Source organism: Sminthopsis crassicaudata, chromosome 2, assembly GCF_048593235.1.
Source record: "Sminthopsis crassicaudata isolate SCR6 chromosome 2, ASM4859323v1, whole genome shotgun sequence".
Taxonomy (NCBI): Eukaryota; Metazoa; Chordata; class Mammalia; order Dasyuromorphia; family Dasyuridae; genus Sminthopsis; species Sminthopsis crassicaudata.
In genome coordinates, this window is record NC_133618.1 from 46,597,197 (window position 1) to 46,618,608 (window position 21,412).

The 21,412-nt window shown below is 32.2% G+C and overlaps 1 protein-coding gene across 7 annotated transcripts in view; it reads right to left on the reverse strand.

Moving 5' to 3' along the window:
• Window positions 1-21,412, reverse strand: part of NFAT5 (nuclear factor of activated T cells 5) — a 136,160-nt gene that overhangs the window by 64,434 nt on the left and 50,314 nt on the right. For 3 of the 7 annotated variants that reach the window (XM_074286097.1, XM_074286102.1, XM_074286098.1), the window contains exon 2: window positions 13,966-14,091. In XM_074286097.1, the coding sequence (XP_074142198.1) occupies window positions 13,966-14,091 (126 nt within the window). Of the gene's footprint in view, window positions 1-171; window positions 237-13,965; window positions 14,092-21,412 lie in introns of those variants that run through there. The other 4 variants (XM_074286101.1, XM_074286099.1, XM_074286103.1 and 1 more) reach the window with 2 other exon arrangements.

Here is a 21,412-nt window from a genome sequence, read left to right on the forward strand (position 1 = left end):
TTTTTTCATATAATATTAATGTAAAGTTTTAAACTTTATCAAAAAGTTTAGTTTCAAATCAGTATCAATCCACTATTTAGAAATAAAAAAGAAAGAAAAGTAGGAAGGAAGGAAGAGAGAAAGAAAGAAAGAAAAAAAAGACTTATGAAGAAGTCTGAAAACGAGACCGACCTATACCCTGGGTGAGATTGGATGGGTTAAGTGTCTCTGGTACTATTTGTCTTCACTATTGACAGACACTGTCACACAACCCACCACACGATGCCTGTCTCTGAATGGCGGAGCTAGAATGCAAGTTAAGTGTATTAATAGAAAAAACAACTAGCATCCCAGCATATAAAAATAAGCAATCCAATTTACTTTAAGAAAAATAAAAGATTCTAGGGCTAATTATTTAACTTACATACATGTTTAAAAAACAGTTTCAGTTTTCATCTATGACATTTACATGCTGAAATAAGCAATATTTTTAAACTTATAGTAATATATTTTAAATTAATCTATTACCAATATTAATATTCAAATAGCTTTAAGAGGCTAATTTCTTACCTGAAATTTTAGTTACCTCATATTCACCAATACAGACACATATGTTTACTGATATAAATGCAAGCTAATCCATAAGCCAGAATTTTTTTTCTCTAAATAGACTTGCAGCAATGCTGACATTACAAAATTAAATTAAAACCACCTTAAGTATGGATAGGATCATGAATGACCTAATTGTCTTAAAATACAAACAATATTTTTCTTGGAATCAAAAAAGCACTTTAAATTTTTTCAGTTATTGATGTCTACCCTTCCACCCAATCTAAAAAGTCAGCTACTGTAGGGGTTAAAATAGCAAACATATTATCTGTAAAATATCTGAGACTCAACATTAAGAAACTAATTTTTACATGATAGTTATTATGAAAAGTTGTTAGCATCCACTCCTATTCTTGAATTTAAGGTACTGACTTAAAAAAAAAAAAACTGTTCTACTTTAAAGTTTATTGAATCCTTAATTATCTTCTTAGGCTTTATCCAAATCATAAGTGAAGCAACCAAGTGAATAAACAGTATATTTTATAGCTAACACACTATATTAACTAGGTTATAAGCTCCATGGTGGTAGTGGGGAGAGAGGAAACCTGAGGCATTATAATTTCCCCAAACACCCAGAATTATAATCACTAAATTATAATTGATTATGATCTATAAGGGAAGAGGTTATTATTAGCTACTGATAAAACACTAAGATTCTAGCCTAATATCTAAGATTAAAAAAAAAAAGACTAACAGCTGTCTAATAAACCAATCTTCAATAACTCAACTATAAAAGGATAAAGATCTACCATTTTTGCCCTTCAAAAGAGTAAAAGACTGGCCAGATTAGAGTAACAATTGTCCTAAAAATAAGGTTGAATTAAGAGAAATCTAAAAGAAGTGTTATTACTGACACTGAAATCGAGAAACCAATTAAAAAGGTTGTATTTCAAAAGAAAATACTATTCATTATCAACAATACAGAAATATTTCTAAATAAATACAAAGAGTTCTAACAAATTCATTTAAGCAGTTTAAATGAAGTATATCTATCAGACACCAATGCCAATATTTTTGCCAAATGTTGGCACCTCTTTGAATTTCTTATTCATGAAAAATATGATAAGGTAAGAAAAAAAGTAGCACATGTAAAAACCTTCTGAATTACTTAATCTGACTTTATTCCTGGATCTGGCTTAGGTTCTATAATAGTGGATAAAATATTACAAACAATGTGATATAGGAAAAACAACACTGGTCTTTGTGTCAAATGATTTAAATTCAAATGTGGCTACATAGTCTTGTGCAGGACATAGAACTTCCTAAGATTCAGCTGTTTCACATAAGTAAAATGGGTTAATAATCAAACCATTTACTTTTTTTTCTTTTTTTAGGAAGATCAATTGATAAACTATGAGAGATTTTCTTAATATTTTTTACAGTTCTGATTAATTAACTGATTGACTGATTAATAAAGCAGCTAAGTGGTCTTAATAGATACTGGGCCTGGAGTCAGGAAAACTTTATGTTCAAATCCAGCCTCAGACACTTTAACTATAAAATAGGAATAATAATAATAGCACTTATCTCCCAGGGTTATAGTGGGACTCAAATGAAATAATATTGGTCAAGCTCTTATAACATCACCTAGCATGTAACTGATGCTTGAATTTTTTTAACCCATCCCTAAAATACAATGGAAAAGATAGAATTTATTAAGAAACTATGGCAGAAGAACTTTACAGACTACACGCTTTCTAGATTCTATTTTTAGTTTACTGCTTAGCATCTTCAAGCTTCTTCTCTTAAAAATCCAACTTAGTATATAAGAAACTGCAAATTAATTTTCATACAGATCACCACTTCCCCATGGCTACCTAGTCTTCCTTTTCTTATCTCAAGAACTTGTTTAACTTGTTAAAGCTCTATACTGTTCTCTGCCCTGAAGTCCCTTGCCCCATTATTCTAACACAAACTATGCCTTTCCAAGCCCCACAACCATAGATTACTCTCAAATATTTTTAAAAATTACTAAATTTATTCCTATTCTCATGTTGTAAGTGGAGAAAGATCACAAAACCATGCCATCTTGGTCCACCAATTTATGATTCATAAACTCAACTAGATTCTCAACCTAATCCTAGGCCAAGCCCCATTTGTCATTATTTAGGTCCTAATTAACTCATTTTGAATGTAAATAGCAGATTTCAGCTTTGGCTAAAAACCCTGAAGGTCTTCCATTCCCAGATTCATTCATTCACGTACTTATTTAATTTTTTTAACTAGATGAAAGAGATTCTTACCCTCAATTGCTACCTTCCCTCCATCCTTGAATGAGGACAGAGTCAGTCAAACTGAGATCTGTTGAAAAATTTAGCTTAAAAAGGCCTCCGACTCCCATTTCATCCAGGGCCATCTCTAGTCGTCCTGATCTATATCTGGCCACTGGACACAAATGACTCTGGAGAAGAAAGTAAGATAACCTTGTCTTCCCTTTTTTCCTTTATCTTCCACAATATTTCCTTCCTTCCTCTTCAAAGCTGAGAATCTTGCTCATATTTCCATGAAAAAATTAAAGCCATTCACCTAGAGCTCACTTTTCTCTCCTTTTCATCTCAATTCACTCAGGTGTCTTCCCTCACATTATCTCCTTCACTTGTTTGACAAGAAGTAGTCTTCTACATATATCCCTGATCTATTCCATCTTCTTAAGAAGACTTCCATATATCAACCATCTCCCATTATTTTGATTCTCTCCCTATATATTGATTTAATATATTGCTGATGCTTAGAAATACATTCCTGTCCTTTTATCCTGAGGGGAAAAAAACCTTTTATTTCATTGGGCTATATCTGTTCATTATCATCCTAAATCTCTCCTTCCTTTCATAGCTCAAGTGCTTAAGAAAGACATCTACAATTGGTGCCTCCACTTCCTACCCTCTGTATGTTCAGAGCTCATTATTCAATTAAAAATGCCCTCTCCACTTCTCAATGATCAGTTCCTTTCCAGATTTCACTGGTTTGTTGGGAGCCTCTGAATCCTGATCACCACATCCTTGTACTAGGTACTCTTCTCTGATTTTTTTAAGCATTCCTCTGTCCTGCTTCTCCTCCCTTCTATCAGATGGCTCTTTCTCAGTCTTCTTTCCTGGATCTTCAACCAGGTATTCTCCACTGACTGTAGCTGGTCCACAGGATTCTATCCTTAGCCCTCCTCTCTTCTCTTTCCATATGGTCTTGTTTGATAAGTTCAGCTCTATGCACAGGACTCTCTAAATTGTTTTTATCTAGTGCTAGTTTCTTTCCTGTACAGCTAGGTGACCTAGTGAATACAGAGTCAAGGCTGAAGTTAGAAGTCAAAGATGATCCTGAGATTAAGAGCCTGGCTTTGAGAGAAATAGGGAAATCCAGAAGGGAGTAAGTTGGGGGGGGGGAACTAAGTTCTCTTTTTAGAAGTAATGAGTTTGAGGTGATAAGACAGACCCTTAGACCTTAGATATCAAAGGCTCATTCATCTAGAGATAGCAGATGTCATCTCAGAGGGCCAGCTGCTCTACCTCCTCTCCACATTGTAGAAAAGTAAGCCCTAGGGAAGTTCAGTGACCCATCACACTATAGCATTGTCAAAGGAAGACCTGAACATAGCTTGTTCTTTTAACTCTAGAAACAGTTCTTTTCCCACTTCCCATGGGCAGCATGATCCAATGGTCCAACAAGGAGACTGAATGGAAGGTGACCCCAAAGAAGAATCAAGAGAAATTAGTGTCATGAAAATCCAGAAAGGAAAGACCATCCAAGAGGAGACAGTAGTTAATCACATCAAATGTTGTAGAGATTGCAGATAATAGTTGTAAAGAAATGTATTTGTGAAGCATGATTTTAACTTCAGCAAATAAAGTTATTAGGCACCTTTGTAGAAGAAACTATGCTAATATTTAATTTTTTGCATATACATATACAAATCTACATTACAGATTATATACATATAAACATGCATATCTACATATTATTGTCCCAGACAGAAAGTTCAAGAGTAAAGATTGTTTCATTTTTTTAATTTTTGTAACCCCAATACTAGGGCTTGGTTATTTTACTGATCAATGTTAAGTTTTTCAAACATCTTTATAATGTTTCTGTCTTTATATAAAGTGTTTTCTTGATTCTGCTCACTTTAATTTAAACAACTTTATATAATCTAAGATTCATTATTTCTTATGGTGAAATAATTCCAATACATTTATATGCTCCAATGTATTCAGTTATTCCCAAACAGCCCATATTAAGAGGCCACCTACAGCACTACCTTAGGTTCTAGTTGCTTTCTTTTTTTCTCCATCTCTCTTCAATTTTTTTCTTGTGATTTTTTTCCTTTCCTAGTCTTATCCTCCCTCTTCAGTCCTCCCCACCTTTATTCCTGTTTATGTGTAAGTCTAATATATTTTTACACCGAATTCTGTGTGTTCACAAGTCAAACATCCCATTGTTGCTCTCAGCAGTATTCAGGAAGTCTTGAAGGGAGGAGAATTGATGAATTCTGGACATAATTGAGTTTAAGCTGTCTCCTGTACATCCAGCTCAAAATATTTGAAAAGCAGTAGATGGTAACTGAATCCATAGGAGCTAATGAGATCACCAAGTGAAGTAATAGAAAGGGAGAAGAGAAGAGGGGCCAGGACAGAATCCTGAAGGTCATTTACAGTTAGACAGTATGACCTGGATGACGATGCTGAAAAGAAGACTAAAAAGGAGCAGTCAGGTAAGAAGAGAACCACAAGTGATATTTTGAAAACCTAAGGAGACAAAATTATCAAGGAGAAGAGAGTGATAGTGCCAAAGACTGAGGAAAAAGCCACCAAATTTGTCAATTAAGAGATCAGTGGTAGCTTTGGAGAGAACAGTTTCAGAGGACAGATGATGAGGTCAGATTTTGGGCTCTAAAGGATGAAGTGAGAGAGAAAATGGAGGCATTTATCATGGTCAACTTTTTCAAGGAATTTGGCCACAAAGGAAAGAAGAGATATAGGATGAATAAGCAAGTATGGAAGGATCACATGAGGATATTTTAAAGATAGGGCAGACAGGGTATCTTTGTAGGCAGCAGGGAAAGAGTCAAGAAAGACTGAAGAAAAGGGAAAGGGTAGGTAAAACAGGGAGAATCTGTTGGAAGAAGATTACTTGTACAGATAGAAGGTAGATGAAGGAAGAAATAGTGGCAAAAAGCATGCAAGTGATATGATATGAGGGAGTTCACTACAAATGGCTTCAATATTTTCTGTAACATATGAGGCGGCTGAGAAAGTGGAAGAGGGGAACCATGAAGAGGCCAAAAAAAAAAAGGTTTGGAAGAGATACTATTAGACTATAATTGGGAAAGTAAAGCTGATCAGGAAGAATAATTCTACAAGGTATTAAAAGGGCAAATAAACAATTCTTATTCATTTTATTTCTATAATAGCTAATACTGGCAGTGACATTTTATTTCAAGTTAAAGAAAATAATGGATCGTACAATCACCTATTCTACACTTATTTCTCACATATATTATGTACACAAGTATAAAGAAAATAAATACAAGGTCATATTTGAACAGGAAAAATGATGAGGAAAAGCACCACTGAAGATGTGATATTTGAACTGAATTTTGAAGGAAACTAGAGATTCTAAGAGGCAAAAGTTAGGACAGAACACCTTCAAGATATGAAGAGTGGTCTGTGCAAAAACATGAGAGATAAAAATAGAATGTCACGTATTTTAATAAACAACAAGACTGCCAATTTGTATGGTGTATGGATTATGTTTATAGAAACAATGTATAAGTCAGGAAAAATAGCTTAGAATCAGGTTTTGAAAGATTTTAAATGAAAAAGGAACATGCATTTGATCTTAAAATTATTAGAGAGCCACTGGAATTTATTGAAGAAACTTATATGATATCCTCAGTGAGTAAAACAGTGCCAGATATTTAACAGGGATACAATAAATTCTTATTGACTGAGCATACAGTTCAAAATATTCTTTATCATCAAACTCTTCTGCTTTACTATGAAATGCTATTATGTTCTCATATTTGTTCATCTATAAATGAAATATGAACATATAGGTGATACAGAAGATACAATACTAGACGAAGTCAGAAAGACTCAAATTTAAGTCTTGCTTCACCTATTTATTGTCTGTATGATTCTTGAAAGCCACTATGAGGTTTGCTCACGTACAAAAATAGGGAATTAAGAGCATTAGCTTCACAAGGTTGTTGTGAGACTGGTACAGGATAATATGGAATTGTTCTTTTTATTAAAATCTCAAAATAGTTGAAGACACAAGATTATTACTAGCACATAGATGAGACAAAGTACCCCGTTTTCTTCTCCAGGGGTTTAGATATCCAAGTCTAATTGTGGAATCTTTATTTAATAGACATTTGGATTCCATTAGACTGTGAGCTTTGTGAATGCAGGGACAGCCTCTTTTACTTCTTTTTATATCCCTAGCACTTAGCATAGTGCTTATCACACAAGAGGTGCTTTTAAAAATATTTACTGATTCCAAAATAATAATAATAATTATTATTATTATTCAAAAATTTATTTATTTATTTATTTATTTATTTATTTATTTATTTTTTTGGCAGAGGCAATTGGGATTAAGTTACTTGCCCAGGGTCACAGCTAGGAAGTGTTAAGTGTCTGAGACTAGATTTGAACTCAGGTCCTCCTGACTTCAGGGCTGATGCTCTATCCACTGCACTACCTAGCTGCCCCTCCCAAATTATTTTTATGCCTAAGAGTTGCCAAAAAATTTTTCATGTATGTCAAAAGCTTCCCTCAAGAATGCTCATCTCACGATAATTAACATACAGATGATGTCTGAGACTAGCTTAAACAAAACAGATGTCTTGATAAACTTTATTTTAACTAAATTGAAAACTAACTAGAAATATCTGAAAGTGATTTTTAGCCCAAACAAGTACAGAACCAGGAGAGATTGTAGGATTATATAGCAAGAGTTAGAAAGAAAGAGTAGGAAGCAAGCTAGACCAATAGTCCCATTTTACAGAGAAGAAAATTATTCCAAGAAGGCCAGGGAAATTGTCCAAGGCCATAGCATAGTGACTGAAGAGGGTTTTAAACCTGTGTCTTCTGATTCTAGAGTCAATGCAATTACAAACAATGTTCTAAACCTCCCTTTTAGTGAACCATCAAGTAAAAAGCAGTTTTAGTTCAGTAAAAAAAGAAGAAAATTGCAATGCCAATCTGTCTACTTCATTTCTATTCCCTGATCATTTGGCTCCCTATACATGCATGCTTCATATAGGTGAATAGTTTGGGAGTTTAGTTTGGTTATTTTTGTTGGGGGGAGGGGTAAGTTTGGTAGCGTGAGGTAATTAGAATTGAGGAAAGTAAAGGATAACTATAAATCAAGATAAGATAAAGCTCAGTTTACCAATCTGTTTTCCCTTAAAGTAAATGATACTGCCAGGATCTTTTATTATACAATAGATGTTACTATGTATCTGACTTTTACAAATGTATTATTCAATAAAGCTGATTGTAATAAAACAAAAATCATTATTTCTATGTACTATCCAACATTCATAGAAATTATGTTGTCATATAGAAGATTTCTTTTAAAGAAATCATTAAATTGGGAGGGGGGGGGAGATAAATGGAGAAATTTCAATCATGCTCAACTCTCCATGATCTTATTTGGGGTTTTCTTGACCAAGATAGTGAAATGGTTTGCCAGAGCCTTCTTCAGCTCATTTTAAAGATGAGGAACTAAGGCAAGCAGTTAAGTGACCTATCCAGAATCACATGGTATAAGTGAACTCCTATCCTCATGATTCCAGGGTCACTCTACGGACTCTACGGACACTAAGCCATCTAGCTGCCCCAGATTGTTTCTAAGTTAGTCTTATCCACTCAATAAAGGTTCCTTTTTCTATATCTGTTTTACAGGTGTTGATATATGAAAGCTTCAAATAGTTGCTATGACAAGTTAACTAATATACCATAACTAATATAATGGACCAGCTAGATGGCACAGTGGATAAAGCTAAATCTGGAGAACAAAAGACCTGAGTTCAAGTTTGACTTTAAACATTTACTAGTCTGGGCAAGGCACTTTACCTCTATCAGCCTCGGTTTCCTCAACTCAAAAATAAGGATCATAATAGCACCTTCCTCCTACAGTTGTGGTGGCACTCAATTATGGCATATAGTAAGTACATATTGTATAAAAAGGCTATTATTTCATTGGTCAAAAGAATTTTTGGATTAGAAAAATCCTGCTACTAATGAAGATTGACACCTCTGCAACTGATATAGAGTTATGGAGTTGCCCAAGGCATAGAGCCAGTAAGAGGCAGAAGCAGCATTAGGGCCTACTCTCTTGCCATGATGCCTTTTCAGGATCTACAGAAAAGATGGTGGTGGAAGTGATAAGAAAGGGACAACTTATTTATGCCTCAAATTTCTCCTCTGCAAAATAAAGGTAATCTCTTCATTATTTAGAGGACTACACCTAGTGAACCTTATATAAATGTAAGCTCTTAATGTCATTGTTAGTCTCTATCTGTAATCACTTCAGTCCAGGTCCTCATTTCCCACTTTCCCTAACTATTAGAAGTTCCTTAATTGGTTTTCTTACCTCCTGGCTCTCTCCTCTCTAATCTGATACTTTTTCTACATGATTGCCAAAGTAATTGCTGACTTCAAAACCTTTAATGATTATAAAATCAAACACCAACTCCTTAAATGCCACTCAAAGCTCCTCCCAATCTGGTTCCAGTCTCCTTTTCCCATTTTACTGTATACTACTATATTTGTGTTTGTTCAATCATTTCAGTCATATCTTACTTTTGTGACCTCATCTGGGGTTTTCTTGGAAAAATAACTAGAGTGGTTTGCAATTTTATTTCTCTGATACTACTATACATTCTAGTCAAATATTCTAATCAAATTGGACTCTACATAGTTCTCCAATTTCATCATTTACTCTAATGATTGAACTTTTACAGCAGCCATTCCTTTTTTTTTTAACTTATTTACTTATTTTTAATACACATTGCTTTATGAATCATATTGGGACAGAAAAATTAGAGCAATTAGAGCAGAAAAATTCCCCTCTCATGAGAAAGGGGGGGAAAAAAACAGAAAAAGAAGCGAACATAGCATAGCATGTTCATAGAATATTAATTTACATTCAGACTCCTTAATTCTTTTTCTGGATGTAGATAGCATTTGCTGTTCAAAGTCTATTGGGATTGCCTTGGATCACTGAACCACTGAGAAGAATCAAGCCTTTCATAGTTAATCATCACACATTCTTGCTGTTACTGTGTACAATGTATTCCTGATTCTGCTTGTTTCGCTTAGCATCAGTTCATGTAAATCTTTCCAGGCCTTTCTAAAATAAGCTTGTTCATCTTTTATATATATAATATTCTATTATCTTCATATACCACAACTTATTCCCCAACTGATAGGTCATCTACTCATTTTCCAATTCTTATAGCAGCCATTCCTAAAATGGATCTCTAGCTCTACTTACTGCAATCTTTTCCTTCTTTCAAAGGCAAGGGCAGTGCTACCTATTTCATAAAGCTTTCCCTGAGCTCTGAACTCTAAGTGTCCTCCCTCTAATGATTTCTAACAAAATGACTAATTTTTTTTGCACTCATTATATGCAGTCAAGTTGTTTCTGAATTATTTTATCCATGCCCCTCACTTTCAAGACTTCAGAGGAGGGGCTGTCTTCTTTTATCTTTGTAATCCCAATACCTAGTACAATGCATTGCATATAGTGAGTGCTTAATAAACATCAAATTAAGAGGAATAAGCATGTCAAAATTTCTATAAGTGAGTTATTAAAAGTTATAGTCTATAGATTAAAGGATACTCTTAAGTTTTAAAATGTGGATTCAAATTTTTTTTAAAAATCTATTGACAACTTTGCTTGAATATTTCCCACTTTCACAAAAGTACTATGACTTGATAAATGCATGTGTTTGTGCATACTGCCAATTCAAGACAATTTTATTTGGTAAAAAAGAATGATTTAATCATTTTTGAAAATTAATTTTTTGTTTTTTCTCTTTAAAAAGTTAAATCAATGTGAAAGATTAAAAAAATTTAATGATGACATAAGAATCTGACTCTAAGAATGATAGATTAATTATTGTAGCATCTATCTTACTGATCTTTAGTGCCAAAAAGGTTGAATATACCTGCTTTCTGAACTTTTCACATCACATAAATTTAAGGATTTTTTTCATCTTTTGCCTTGATGTTGAGTTCTAGACTCTGTATGTCTTGATACTTTTATTCTTGGTCACCTTTTTAATTATGTAAGAAAGTACTTAAGTTCATTTGGGTAGTTTTTCTTTTTAGAAAAGGAACTATTTACTTAGGAATCAACAGAACTGTATGAAGTTGTTACACCTAAGGCTTCTGCTTATTATAATATTGGACTAACTATTCCTGTAGTTGCTTTGGCATGAAAATATGAAAAGCTAAAGAAAAGTTTTAACAAGTAACTTCATTTTACAACATTTAGCATAATATTCTGGATTGTGGATTAGTGTACTATCAGTACCATGGGAGGAAAAAAAACCTATATTGGTGAATCTGAGAAATACAATGTCCATTTAATAATCAAATAATAAAATGTAGTCATTAATATCCATACTTCAAGACTTTAAAAATTAATCTAAGAGCATTTATAAAGTAAAATCTATATGACAAAACTAGAAGTCTGTTCCCATCAGGCTCTTGTACATGTCTGCTTACAATATTGCTTTCAAAACTCTTTAAAATTTATAAGCATTCTCCTTTGACTTCAATGATTATTTTACAATGTCTTAACAAGTTCATATTTAAATTACTTAAGATTTTTCCTAGATATCCTGTCTTACATATAGAAAAATGTTAAATGATAAATAAAATGAGGGAAATAAAGTTGGCACTAAAATTTATCCTTCTGGTAATACAGTTATCAGTAAAGATACAATTAGCATCACTTCAAACACAAATGGCAATCGAGGGATATTTATATTAATTCTTAAAAAGAATATGTCCAGTTTAATGTATTTCATCTACCTTGAAAACAAATTTTTGTTTGGTTGTGGTTTTTTTTTTTAAACCAATAGCATACTGGAATTTTAGAATAAAACATGTTGAGTTTTAAAAATTAAAACAAATAGAATAATTCTGCATATAACTATACTGTTAAGATTTTCTTTTCCAGTCTTCTGATCATCTTTATAGCTAGGAACTTATTAATTTTCTCCTTTACAATTCAGCATCTTTCCTTTGGTTCAAATCTCTTACAACTCTCATTTGGCTTTAATCTTGCTTGATGAAATCTTTTTTTTCTGTACAACTTGAGAAAATTGACATCTTATTAACTGTCAAAAGAAGTGTTTCAAATTGTGAGAAGTAGAGTGGCACAACAAGAAAAAGAGGTCCCAGAGGATATGGGACTTCAAATCCCTACTTTGATACTAACTATCTTTGTTACCCTGGTCACTTATAACTTTACTAAGCTGGGTTTTGTTACCTATAAAATCAATTGGCTGAAAGAAGCCATTCTCTGAGGTCCTTTCTAGTTCTAGACATAGGACCCTATGACTCACATTCAAGTCTCTTTTAATTTTATTTTTAATAAAATCTTCTGAAAAGAAACTAGAATTTTGGGGTATTATTTTGATGCTGTTGTTTTTGTTTTTTGGAAAAGAAGATAGTTTTGTTTTGTTATGCTTTACCAAAAACTCTATTCATTTAGTTCTTAATTTTGTAAAATTTATGCCAAAAAGCATAGAGGAAACAGACTTTTAGTTCTAGTCAAACTCATATCTTTACAAACAGTCTCAAAAGATATAAAAAAAAAAAATCAGTTAGTCAATTTCTACCTGTGGATTTAACGTGACACCATTAACAAAATTTTGGTGATTTCTTTTATATTTTATGACCCCATAAAATTTTAATTTTTTAAAACTATTATTCAATTAAAATAGTTACATTTGTGAAAAATATTCAAAGAAATTTTAGAATTCAGTGGATACTTCACCAGTATCATCTTGTAAATCTAATTGCTTAAAAGTTTGATAGCATACAATTAAATCCACAGAATCTGTTAGAAAATGCCTGACAACACATGAACAGTGAGCAGTGCTGTAAAGTTTCTTTGCCATATTCAAAGTTTTTGTGATCCCAACCAGAAGTATTTTTACTGCACTACACAGATCAGTGGAAGGCTTTTGTGTACAAAGTAAATACATTTTAAAACCACATTAAAAAGCTCTAGAACACCAGTAGCATCCTATTTGCAAAGCAACTTTCTGCTTCCTTGTTCACTTTCCCATACTAGCAAAATCTACTTAGCACTCCCCTCTGATGAACTTCAAAGACCATTTTAAAGACAGAAGGAATTAGACTACATAAGAAATCAATCCACGAGGAGAGACATATGAACCTCAAGCATATGTATTGCTTTAACTTTTATAAATCAAAACCACTTGATCTCAATCTTACTAAAGTTGAATGAAAGCTATATAAAGCAATATATTAAGGAAAGAATCCATATACTAACTTTGCTAGTCAAATCTTTATCATAATTTGCTGTCTGCCCTCGATCTTTTCTTAGAATGTTAACTGAAATATTGTGCCAAAATATAAGAGAGCAGTAAGGGGTTTTATTTATATTTAAAGCATATGTTCTGGAAGCTCATATAAATATAAACTAGGTGAATTTCAAATGCATTATATATTTGTACAAGTCTTATATTTAATTCTCTACTTATTTTAATCTGAATCTAGTGAGTATGAAGTCATGCTACCCTGAGTTACACATACATTTTAATATCCAATGAAAAGGTTATAGTAACATGCTACAAACAGAAAAGAGATTTGAGTGTTTTACACCCTGAGTTTCTCCAGGTCATGCAAAACATTAATAGTATTTTCTTCCCTTAAGCTAATAAAGACCATTATTAAAAAAAAAAATACAGTCTCAAACACCATTTTCTATCCATAGCTTGAAATTTAACCTTTTATGTGCAGTGATAATTATCTTCAAATTGGTTTACATACTTGAAGACAGGATCAATTACAGACAATGCAATTTATAGAAAGACAATGTGATAGATGTCAATCAACAAGCATTTTATCAAGCGCTTAGTATGTGCCAGGCACTGTTTTAAGCACTTAAATTTTAAACAATAACTGCTTGCTTATAACAGTATATCGTTAACATGAAGCAGGTGAACTAAAGAAAAATATATGGCAAAAAATACATTAAAACCTTTTAAATTAAACCCTCAGTTATCCTCTATGATGATCTTTTTGATCCAAACTTTGCCAGCACTGTTCATGTGGGGCAGCATAGTGTACATAACTTACAGGTTTCTTCAATAAAATAAAATGAAATGCATACCAGCAGCAACTACAGCTGGAGGAGGCGAGCCTGCCTCACCGCCACTTGTCTGACTCATGGATGCTACAGATGTTTCTCTAGATGGAGGTAACTGTAACTCCTTTGGGAGAAGATCATAGACAGATTCTGAGGGGAGAGAAAAAAAAGCAGAAGCAATTAAATATGAAATCAATAAGACTATTGTCACAGAATAAGACTAACAGAAAAGGAGGGAAAAGTTCTACTTCTACAAAAATACTTATAGTGTTTTTATATGTAAAGACAGAAAACTGAAAAATATCTGAATAAATCATGGTATATCTGCAATAAAATATGCTATTATGACATAAAAATTACAAATGTTTAAAAATAAGTATAGGAAAACATATGAAGTATTCCAAGAAAAGGCAAAACTAGAGAGTTGTACACACTATTTACAGTTGTATAAAAAACAAGCAAATAAGCATGCAGATAAAATGAACTCAGAAAAAGAAATAATTTTTTATATATTTTTCAAAAGTTTAAATTTTTTTCTTTTATCAAAATATAAACATTTTGGAGTTTATTATTTTATTTAAATTGGGGTCTACAATTTTGTAGTAAATTTCTACAAGTGACCTGAGCTGGAAAAGAACTGCTGAGACCATACTAGAACCACATGACCATATCAGATGTTTCTAGAAGAAGGAAGATATCTACACACACACACACACACACACACACACACACACACACACACACACACACACACACACAAATATCCATCATATACCACAACTTCTTCAGTAATTCCCTAATTAATAATGGGTATATCTTCAATTTCCAATTGTCACCACCAAAAGAACTTTTATAGTGTGTGTGGTGTGTTTGGTGTATGTGTGTCCTTTTCAATTTTCTTTTCTTTTTTTTCTTTCTTATGGGGATATAGACCTAGTAATAGTATTGCTAGTTGAAAAAGTATGTACTCTTTGGGCATAGTCCCAAATTATTCTCCAAGAAGGTTGGACCAGTTCATGATTGTACATTAGTGTACCCGTCCCACTCTAGTATTGTCATTTTTTTCCTATCAGTCATGTTAGTCATACTGAAAGGTGTGAGGTGGTACATCAAAGCTGTTTTTAATTTGCATTTTCTAATCAACAATAATTTAGAGTTTTTCATATATTGATTTCTTCTGAAAACTATATATGTATATAAGTATGCATATATGTCTATAGAAAAATATATACATATATTCACACACATATGTATACTTTGACCACTGATCAAATGTATAATGGCTCATGTTTTTAAAAATTTGGCTCAATTTCCTCTATATTTGTAAAATAAGACTTTTAACAAAGAAATGTGTATAAAATTTTTGCATCAGTTTCCTGTTTTCTTCTACTTTTGGCTATACTGGTTTTATGCACACAAAACTTAAAATTTCATGTAATCAAAATTATACACTTTACCTATATGATCCTCTCTATTTATTATTTGATTACCAACTCTTTCCTTATCTATACCTCTAACAAGTAATCTTTTTTCCCATGCTCTTCTAATTTGCTAATATTACCCTTTGTGTCTAAATCATGCACCCATTTTGACATATCGTGATATACAATGTGAAATATTGCTTAGGCTTAGTTTCTGCCATTCTGCTTTGCATTGAGACATTTTAATACTCATTTTCCTGATTCCAAATCCAACAATATATTATAAATCTTAATAATCTGAGAAACTATTCTGCAGACACCTAATTAATATTCCTAAGTATCTCATAAAAAGAACAATATTAATATTACCAACATATAATTATACAATTTAAAAATTATTTTTTGAAAGAAGGGAAAGGGACCTGTTTGTGGCAGCCCCTTTGGTAATGGCTAGAAACTGGAAAATGAACGGATGCCCATCAATTGGAGAATGGATAGGTAAATTATAGTATATGAATGTTATGGAATATTATTGTTCTGTAAGAAATGACCAACAGGATGAATACAGAGAGGCTTGGAGAGACTTACATCTATAATTCCAACAATAAATTATTATTTAACTACATTTGCCAATTTAATAACTTTATAAGATGAAAGATTTGAATTGTTTTAGACTGACATTTTCTAATTATTATAGTTTGAACAAAGTTTCAGGTTGTTATTATTTATTTCTTTCTTCTTTTGGGAACAGTGCAATGCAATGGAGAAAGAACTGTATTAAGATTCAGGGACCTTGGTTTGACCCTAGTTCTATAAATTTTAAAATTAAGACTAGGGGGTTTCTAAGGTCCCTTCCAAGAAAATGGAGTGAAACTTATTCTCATTAATGTGTGATTTATTGTAGAATTTCCTGAGATGTGGCTCTAATCCAATTTTCATCCTACTACTATTCTTAAGAGCTTTTATTGAATACTTATAATTGAGCTATGTAGCACCAGTTGCTCAATGTTTAGGCCTTTAATTCTGCATTATTTTGTATATTAATTGTTCTGCATCTTCATTCATCATTCATTTTTCCCCATAACACTTTTTTACTCTCTTTATAATGCTTATGGTACTTATTTAATATTTTGTCTACTATTTCTTAGCATGTCTTATCTCCCCCAAGTGACATATGTGTTTGTGTATGTATGTGTATATGTACATGTATACATATAGAACGCATATGTATATTTCTGTGCCTCCAACAAGCTTTAGAATATCTCATAGCATACATTCAATAGATATTTGAGAAATTTAATAATTATTTTTATTGTTATTTAATAAATTGTGATTATGATTTATACCCTATTTCTCTTTCTATTCTTTACATTATTGCTTAAGATTCACACTTCAAATTTAATGTATCTATTTCTCCATCTTATAATAATAACATCATTTATATGGTTTTTAAAGGCCTGCAAAATACTTTGCAAATATTACCTGATTGTTCTCACAACAACCCTGGGAGGTAGGTGCTATTATTATCCTTATTTTACAGATGAAAAAACTGAGGCATACAGGAATTGCCTAGAGTAACAGAGAGAATAAGTGCCTAAAGATAAATTTGAACTCAGATCCTAATGACTCCATACCAGTAAACCATTCCTTAAATTACAATTTTTCAGGTGTTTTCCTGAAATTATTCTTTAGCCAATAATCACATCTGAATTAATTTTCATAATTCTGAATAATATAAAGAGACAAAGTCTTAATACTCTTGTCCATGGAATCAACATCAAAAACCTTGTATGTTTTTCTGACTTCAACCAGAGACTTTCTGAGGATACTATTCTAGCAATCTGAGCTTTACTACAATGAAGGTTAAAATAACTGATAATTAGATCAACCATTAATTTGATAAAGGTGAGGTTGAAAGAAGAGAAGAAAACCAAAGCCCACAAACAAGAAAAAAAGAAAAGAACAGGGGAATGGGAGTAAAAGTATGGTGTAATAGGAAAAATTATGGTGTGACTATCCAGAGTCTTGGACTTGAATTCCAACAGTGCTACTTACTCTCTGTATAATCTTGAACAATAATAAATAGTTCCCCTTTCTAGAACTTCAACCTCTTCACTTGAAAAATAAGAGTAGAATAAATGATCTTTAAGCTTTTCTCTAGCTCTAAATTTTATGAACCAGAGTAACTTGAAAGGATTTGAGAGTAGAGCAATAGAGAATAACTTGATTGTTTGTTGACAGGTATATTGCCATGTCTTCTCCTTCCTTGCTTCTCCAACATTCTCCTGATCTTATATGCTTTCCAAGTTTTTTTCAGTCCATAAGGCAGAATACCAAGAAGAAGAACAAAAGGAGAAGGATTTTCCCGGGCTTCCCCAAGTAAAAGGTAGACAAAAGCATAAGCAGAGGGTCTGGAATAGCGAGAGTGGAGAGGTGGCAGCAAAACTGTTTAGATTCATCATTAAGACATTCAACATCCCCAACTTTGTTCTCTGAAGCAATGATTGTCTTAAAGAGCAAGTTATTGAAGGCACATTTCATTTACTTTGAATTGTAAGTCAACAAATAAAAGCTAAGCAGAGAGATCTTTTTATCTTTTGTGGCAAGAAAACAACTTGTAGGAAAATGTTGATAAATCAAAGAAATTACTTCATTGTGCAATCAAAGACATTTTAATGAAAATAGATATAACATAAATGTATGTTTTTGAAGTCAAATACATTATTACTATAACCACAACTTTTTTCTTTATCCTTTTGAGGGAAAAGAAATTTTTATAGAACAAAGAATTTGTCTCATTTTCTTAGGAATAGTTTTCAGCCTCTGCTTTGTTTTGCCTTGCCAGAAGGTCATGCCATATTGGGCAATGTGTACTAATTATATATTTTTTTAAAGCCTGTATAACTCTTCAGGAATCAAATTAGAAGGAAAGAACAAAAACCTTTATCTAGGTCCCATAGCTAAAGTGAAGTTTGGAGAAATCAGGAATTAACTTTTGAAGAAAAACTTTGACTAAAAAAAAATTTTTTTTTAAAGGTAAATGATTTTCTTTAAACTTCATCATAAAGCTTCCCTAGGAATGAGTTAGCATTTCCAAAAACACCAAGAGCATAAAATATTTGAAGTAAGTAGAAGATCTAGATCTCTATTAATTCTCAATAAACTACTGGATCCCAAAGTAATAGTTTTACCTTAGACATTCTGAAACAGATTACCTGGCAATTCCATTGGGCCAACATAGTTCTACATTGCAAAGAGACAGCATTCATTCTCTGTTAAAAATACTTCAAGCTTAACAGTCATCACAGTTGGCATCTCCAACTGGAAAAATATACTGGTTGTATGTCTGCTAGATATTAAGTTTCTAAAAGATTATGTAGGCCAAGAATAACTGGTAGGTAATGTTCTATGTCTCAGTAACTTCTCTTCACCTAACTTAAAATCCAAGGTACTAGCAATCCTGGCACAAATCTATCTATATCACATAACTTGCAGGTTATTTTAGGAAAATAATACAAACTGCCCATTTAAGAAAAATGAAATTATCCTTTTAATATGTAACAGCAAATAATTTTTTAAAAATTTAAATAAGCGTAATTGCACATCCCCCAGTATAATTTTTACCCTGTAAAATTTTTTTTTGATCTTGTTCAAATGACCTCAATTTCTTAAAAATGTCTAATTAAAAAAATTATCACTCTGTGCAGATGATATGATGGTATATTTAGGGAATCCTAGAGAATCAATTTTAAAAACTACTAAAAACAATTAACAACTTAAGCAAAGTTGCAGGATATAAAATGAATCCATGCAAGTTATCAGCATGTCTAAATGTTACCAACAAAGCCCAGCAGGAAGAGATAAAAAGAGAGAAATCACATTTAAAATAACTGTAGATAATATAAAAGTATTTGGGAGTCTACCTGCCAAAACAAAGACAGAAACTATATGAACACAATTACAAAACACTTCACACAAATAAATTCAGATCTAAACTGGAAAAATATTAAATGCTCATGTATAGACCAAGCCTAATATAAGAAAAAGACAATTCTACCTAAATTAATCTACTTATTCAGTGCCACATCAATCAAATTATCGAGAAATTATACTTTATAGAACTAGAAAAAATATTAAGATAATTCATCTGGAAGAAGAAAAAAATCATGAATTTCAAGAGAATTAAGAGGAGAAAAATTAATGAAAAAAGGAAGGTAGACTAGCTGTATCACACCTAAAACTATATTATAAAGCAATGGTCATCAAAACTATTTGATACTAAGAAACAGAATAGTGGATCAGTGGAATAGGTTAGGTTCACAAAACACAGTAGTCAATAAGTACAGTAATCTAGTATATGATAAATCCAAAGACCCCAGCTTCTGAGGTAAGAAAAATCTACTATTTGACAAAAACTGCTGGGGAAAAAAAATTGAAAAATGTATAGTAAAAACTAGGCATTGACCAACATCTCACACCTGGTACCAAGATAAGGTCAAAATGGGATGATTTAGACATAAAGGGTGATACTTAGGAGAACAAAGGATAGTCTACCTCTCTGATCTGTGTGAGAACAATGAGAGAACATTATAAATTGCAAAACTTTGATTACATTAAATTAAAAAGTTTTTACACAAACAAAACCAATGCAACTAAGATTAGAAGGGAAGCAGAAAGCTGAGAAAAAAAATTTAAATCTAAGTAAGAGTTCTGATAAAGGCTTAACTTCTAAAATATATAGAAAATTCACTCAACATAAAAAAACAGCCATTCTTCAATTGATAAATGGTCAAAGAACATGAACTGACAATTTCAGATAAACAATTTCTAGTCATAAGAAAAAATGCTCTAAATCACTATTGTTTAGAGAAATGCAAATTAAGACAACTCTGAAATACCACTTCACACCTCTCAGATGGCTAAGAAGACAGAAAAAGATATTGATAAATACTGCAGGAGATGTGGGAAAACTGGGACACTAATACTTTGTGACATTTTGGAGAACAAATTGGAACTATGCCCAAAGGGCCATAAAACTCTGTATAGCCTTTGATGCAGCAGTGTCATGATTGGGTCTATATCTCAAAGAGATTATAAAAGATGGAAAAGGACCCACAAAAATGTTTATAGCAGCCCTTTTTGTAGTGGCAAGGAACTGGAAACTGGATGATGCCCAAGAGTTGGAGAATGACTGAATAAGTTATGACATATAAAAAAGTAATGGAATATTATTGTTCTATATTAAATGTTGAGCAGATTGATTTCAAAAAAGCATGGGAAGACGTACATGATCTGATGCTAAGTGAAGTGAGCAGAACTGAGAGAAATTGTACACAGTAACAGCAAGATTATGTGATGATCAACTGTGATGGACTTGGCTCTTTTCAAAAATGAAGTGATTCAAAGCAATTTTAACAGACTTGATGGAAAGTCCCATTCACATTCAGAGAACTGCAGAGGCTGGATCAAACCATAGTATTTTCACCTTATTGTAACTGTTTTTTGCTTATTGGGGTTTTTTTTTTTCCCCTTTTGATCTGATTTTTCTTGAACAGCTTAACGAATATGGAAATATATTTAAAAGAACTGAAAACGTTTAACCTATATTGGATTACTTGCTGTCTTTGGAGGGATAAAGGAAAAAAAATTGAAACACAAGGTCTTGCAAAAGTAAATGTTGAAAACTATCTTTGCATGTATTTGGAAAAATAAAATACTATCCTTTAAAAGAATGTCTAAATAACTAATTTAAGGAATTAATTTCAATATAAGTTATTTGTATTTATTAAATTGTATTAGTAGTACTTGAAAAGAGAAAATTTTCAAAGGCCCCTGAAAGACACTAAATACTACTAAGTGTATATTATTAGTACTTACTGCTATGAAAGAGCAATTTTACTTTAATGGTCACAGCATTAAAAATCCCTTCTTTATTTCTCATAAAAATCCACTCATTTCCCTAATGCCAGGTTTAAGGGTCTGCTTAAGTAACCACATATACTTTTCTTAATTTAAACTTACATGTATATATATATACATATGGATGGTTG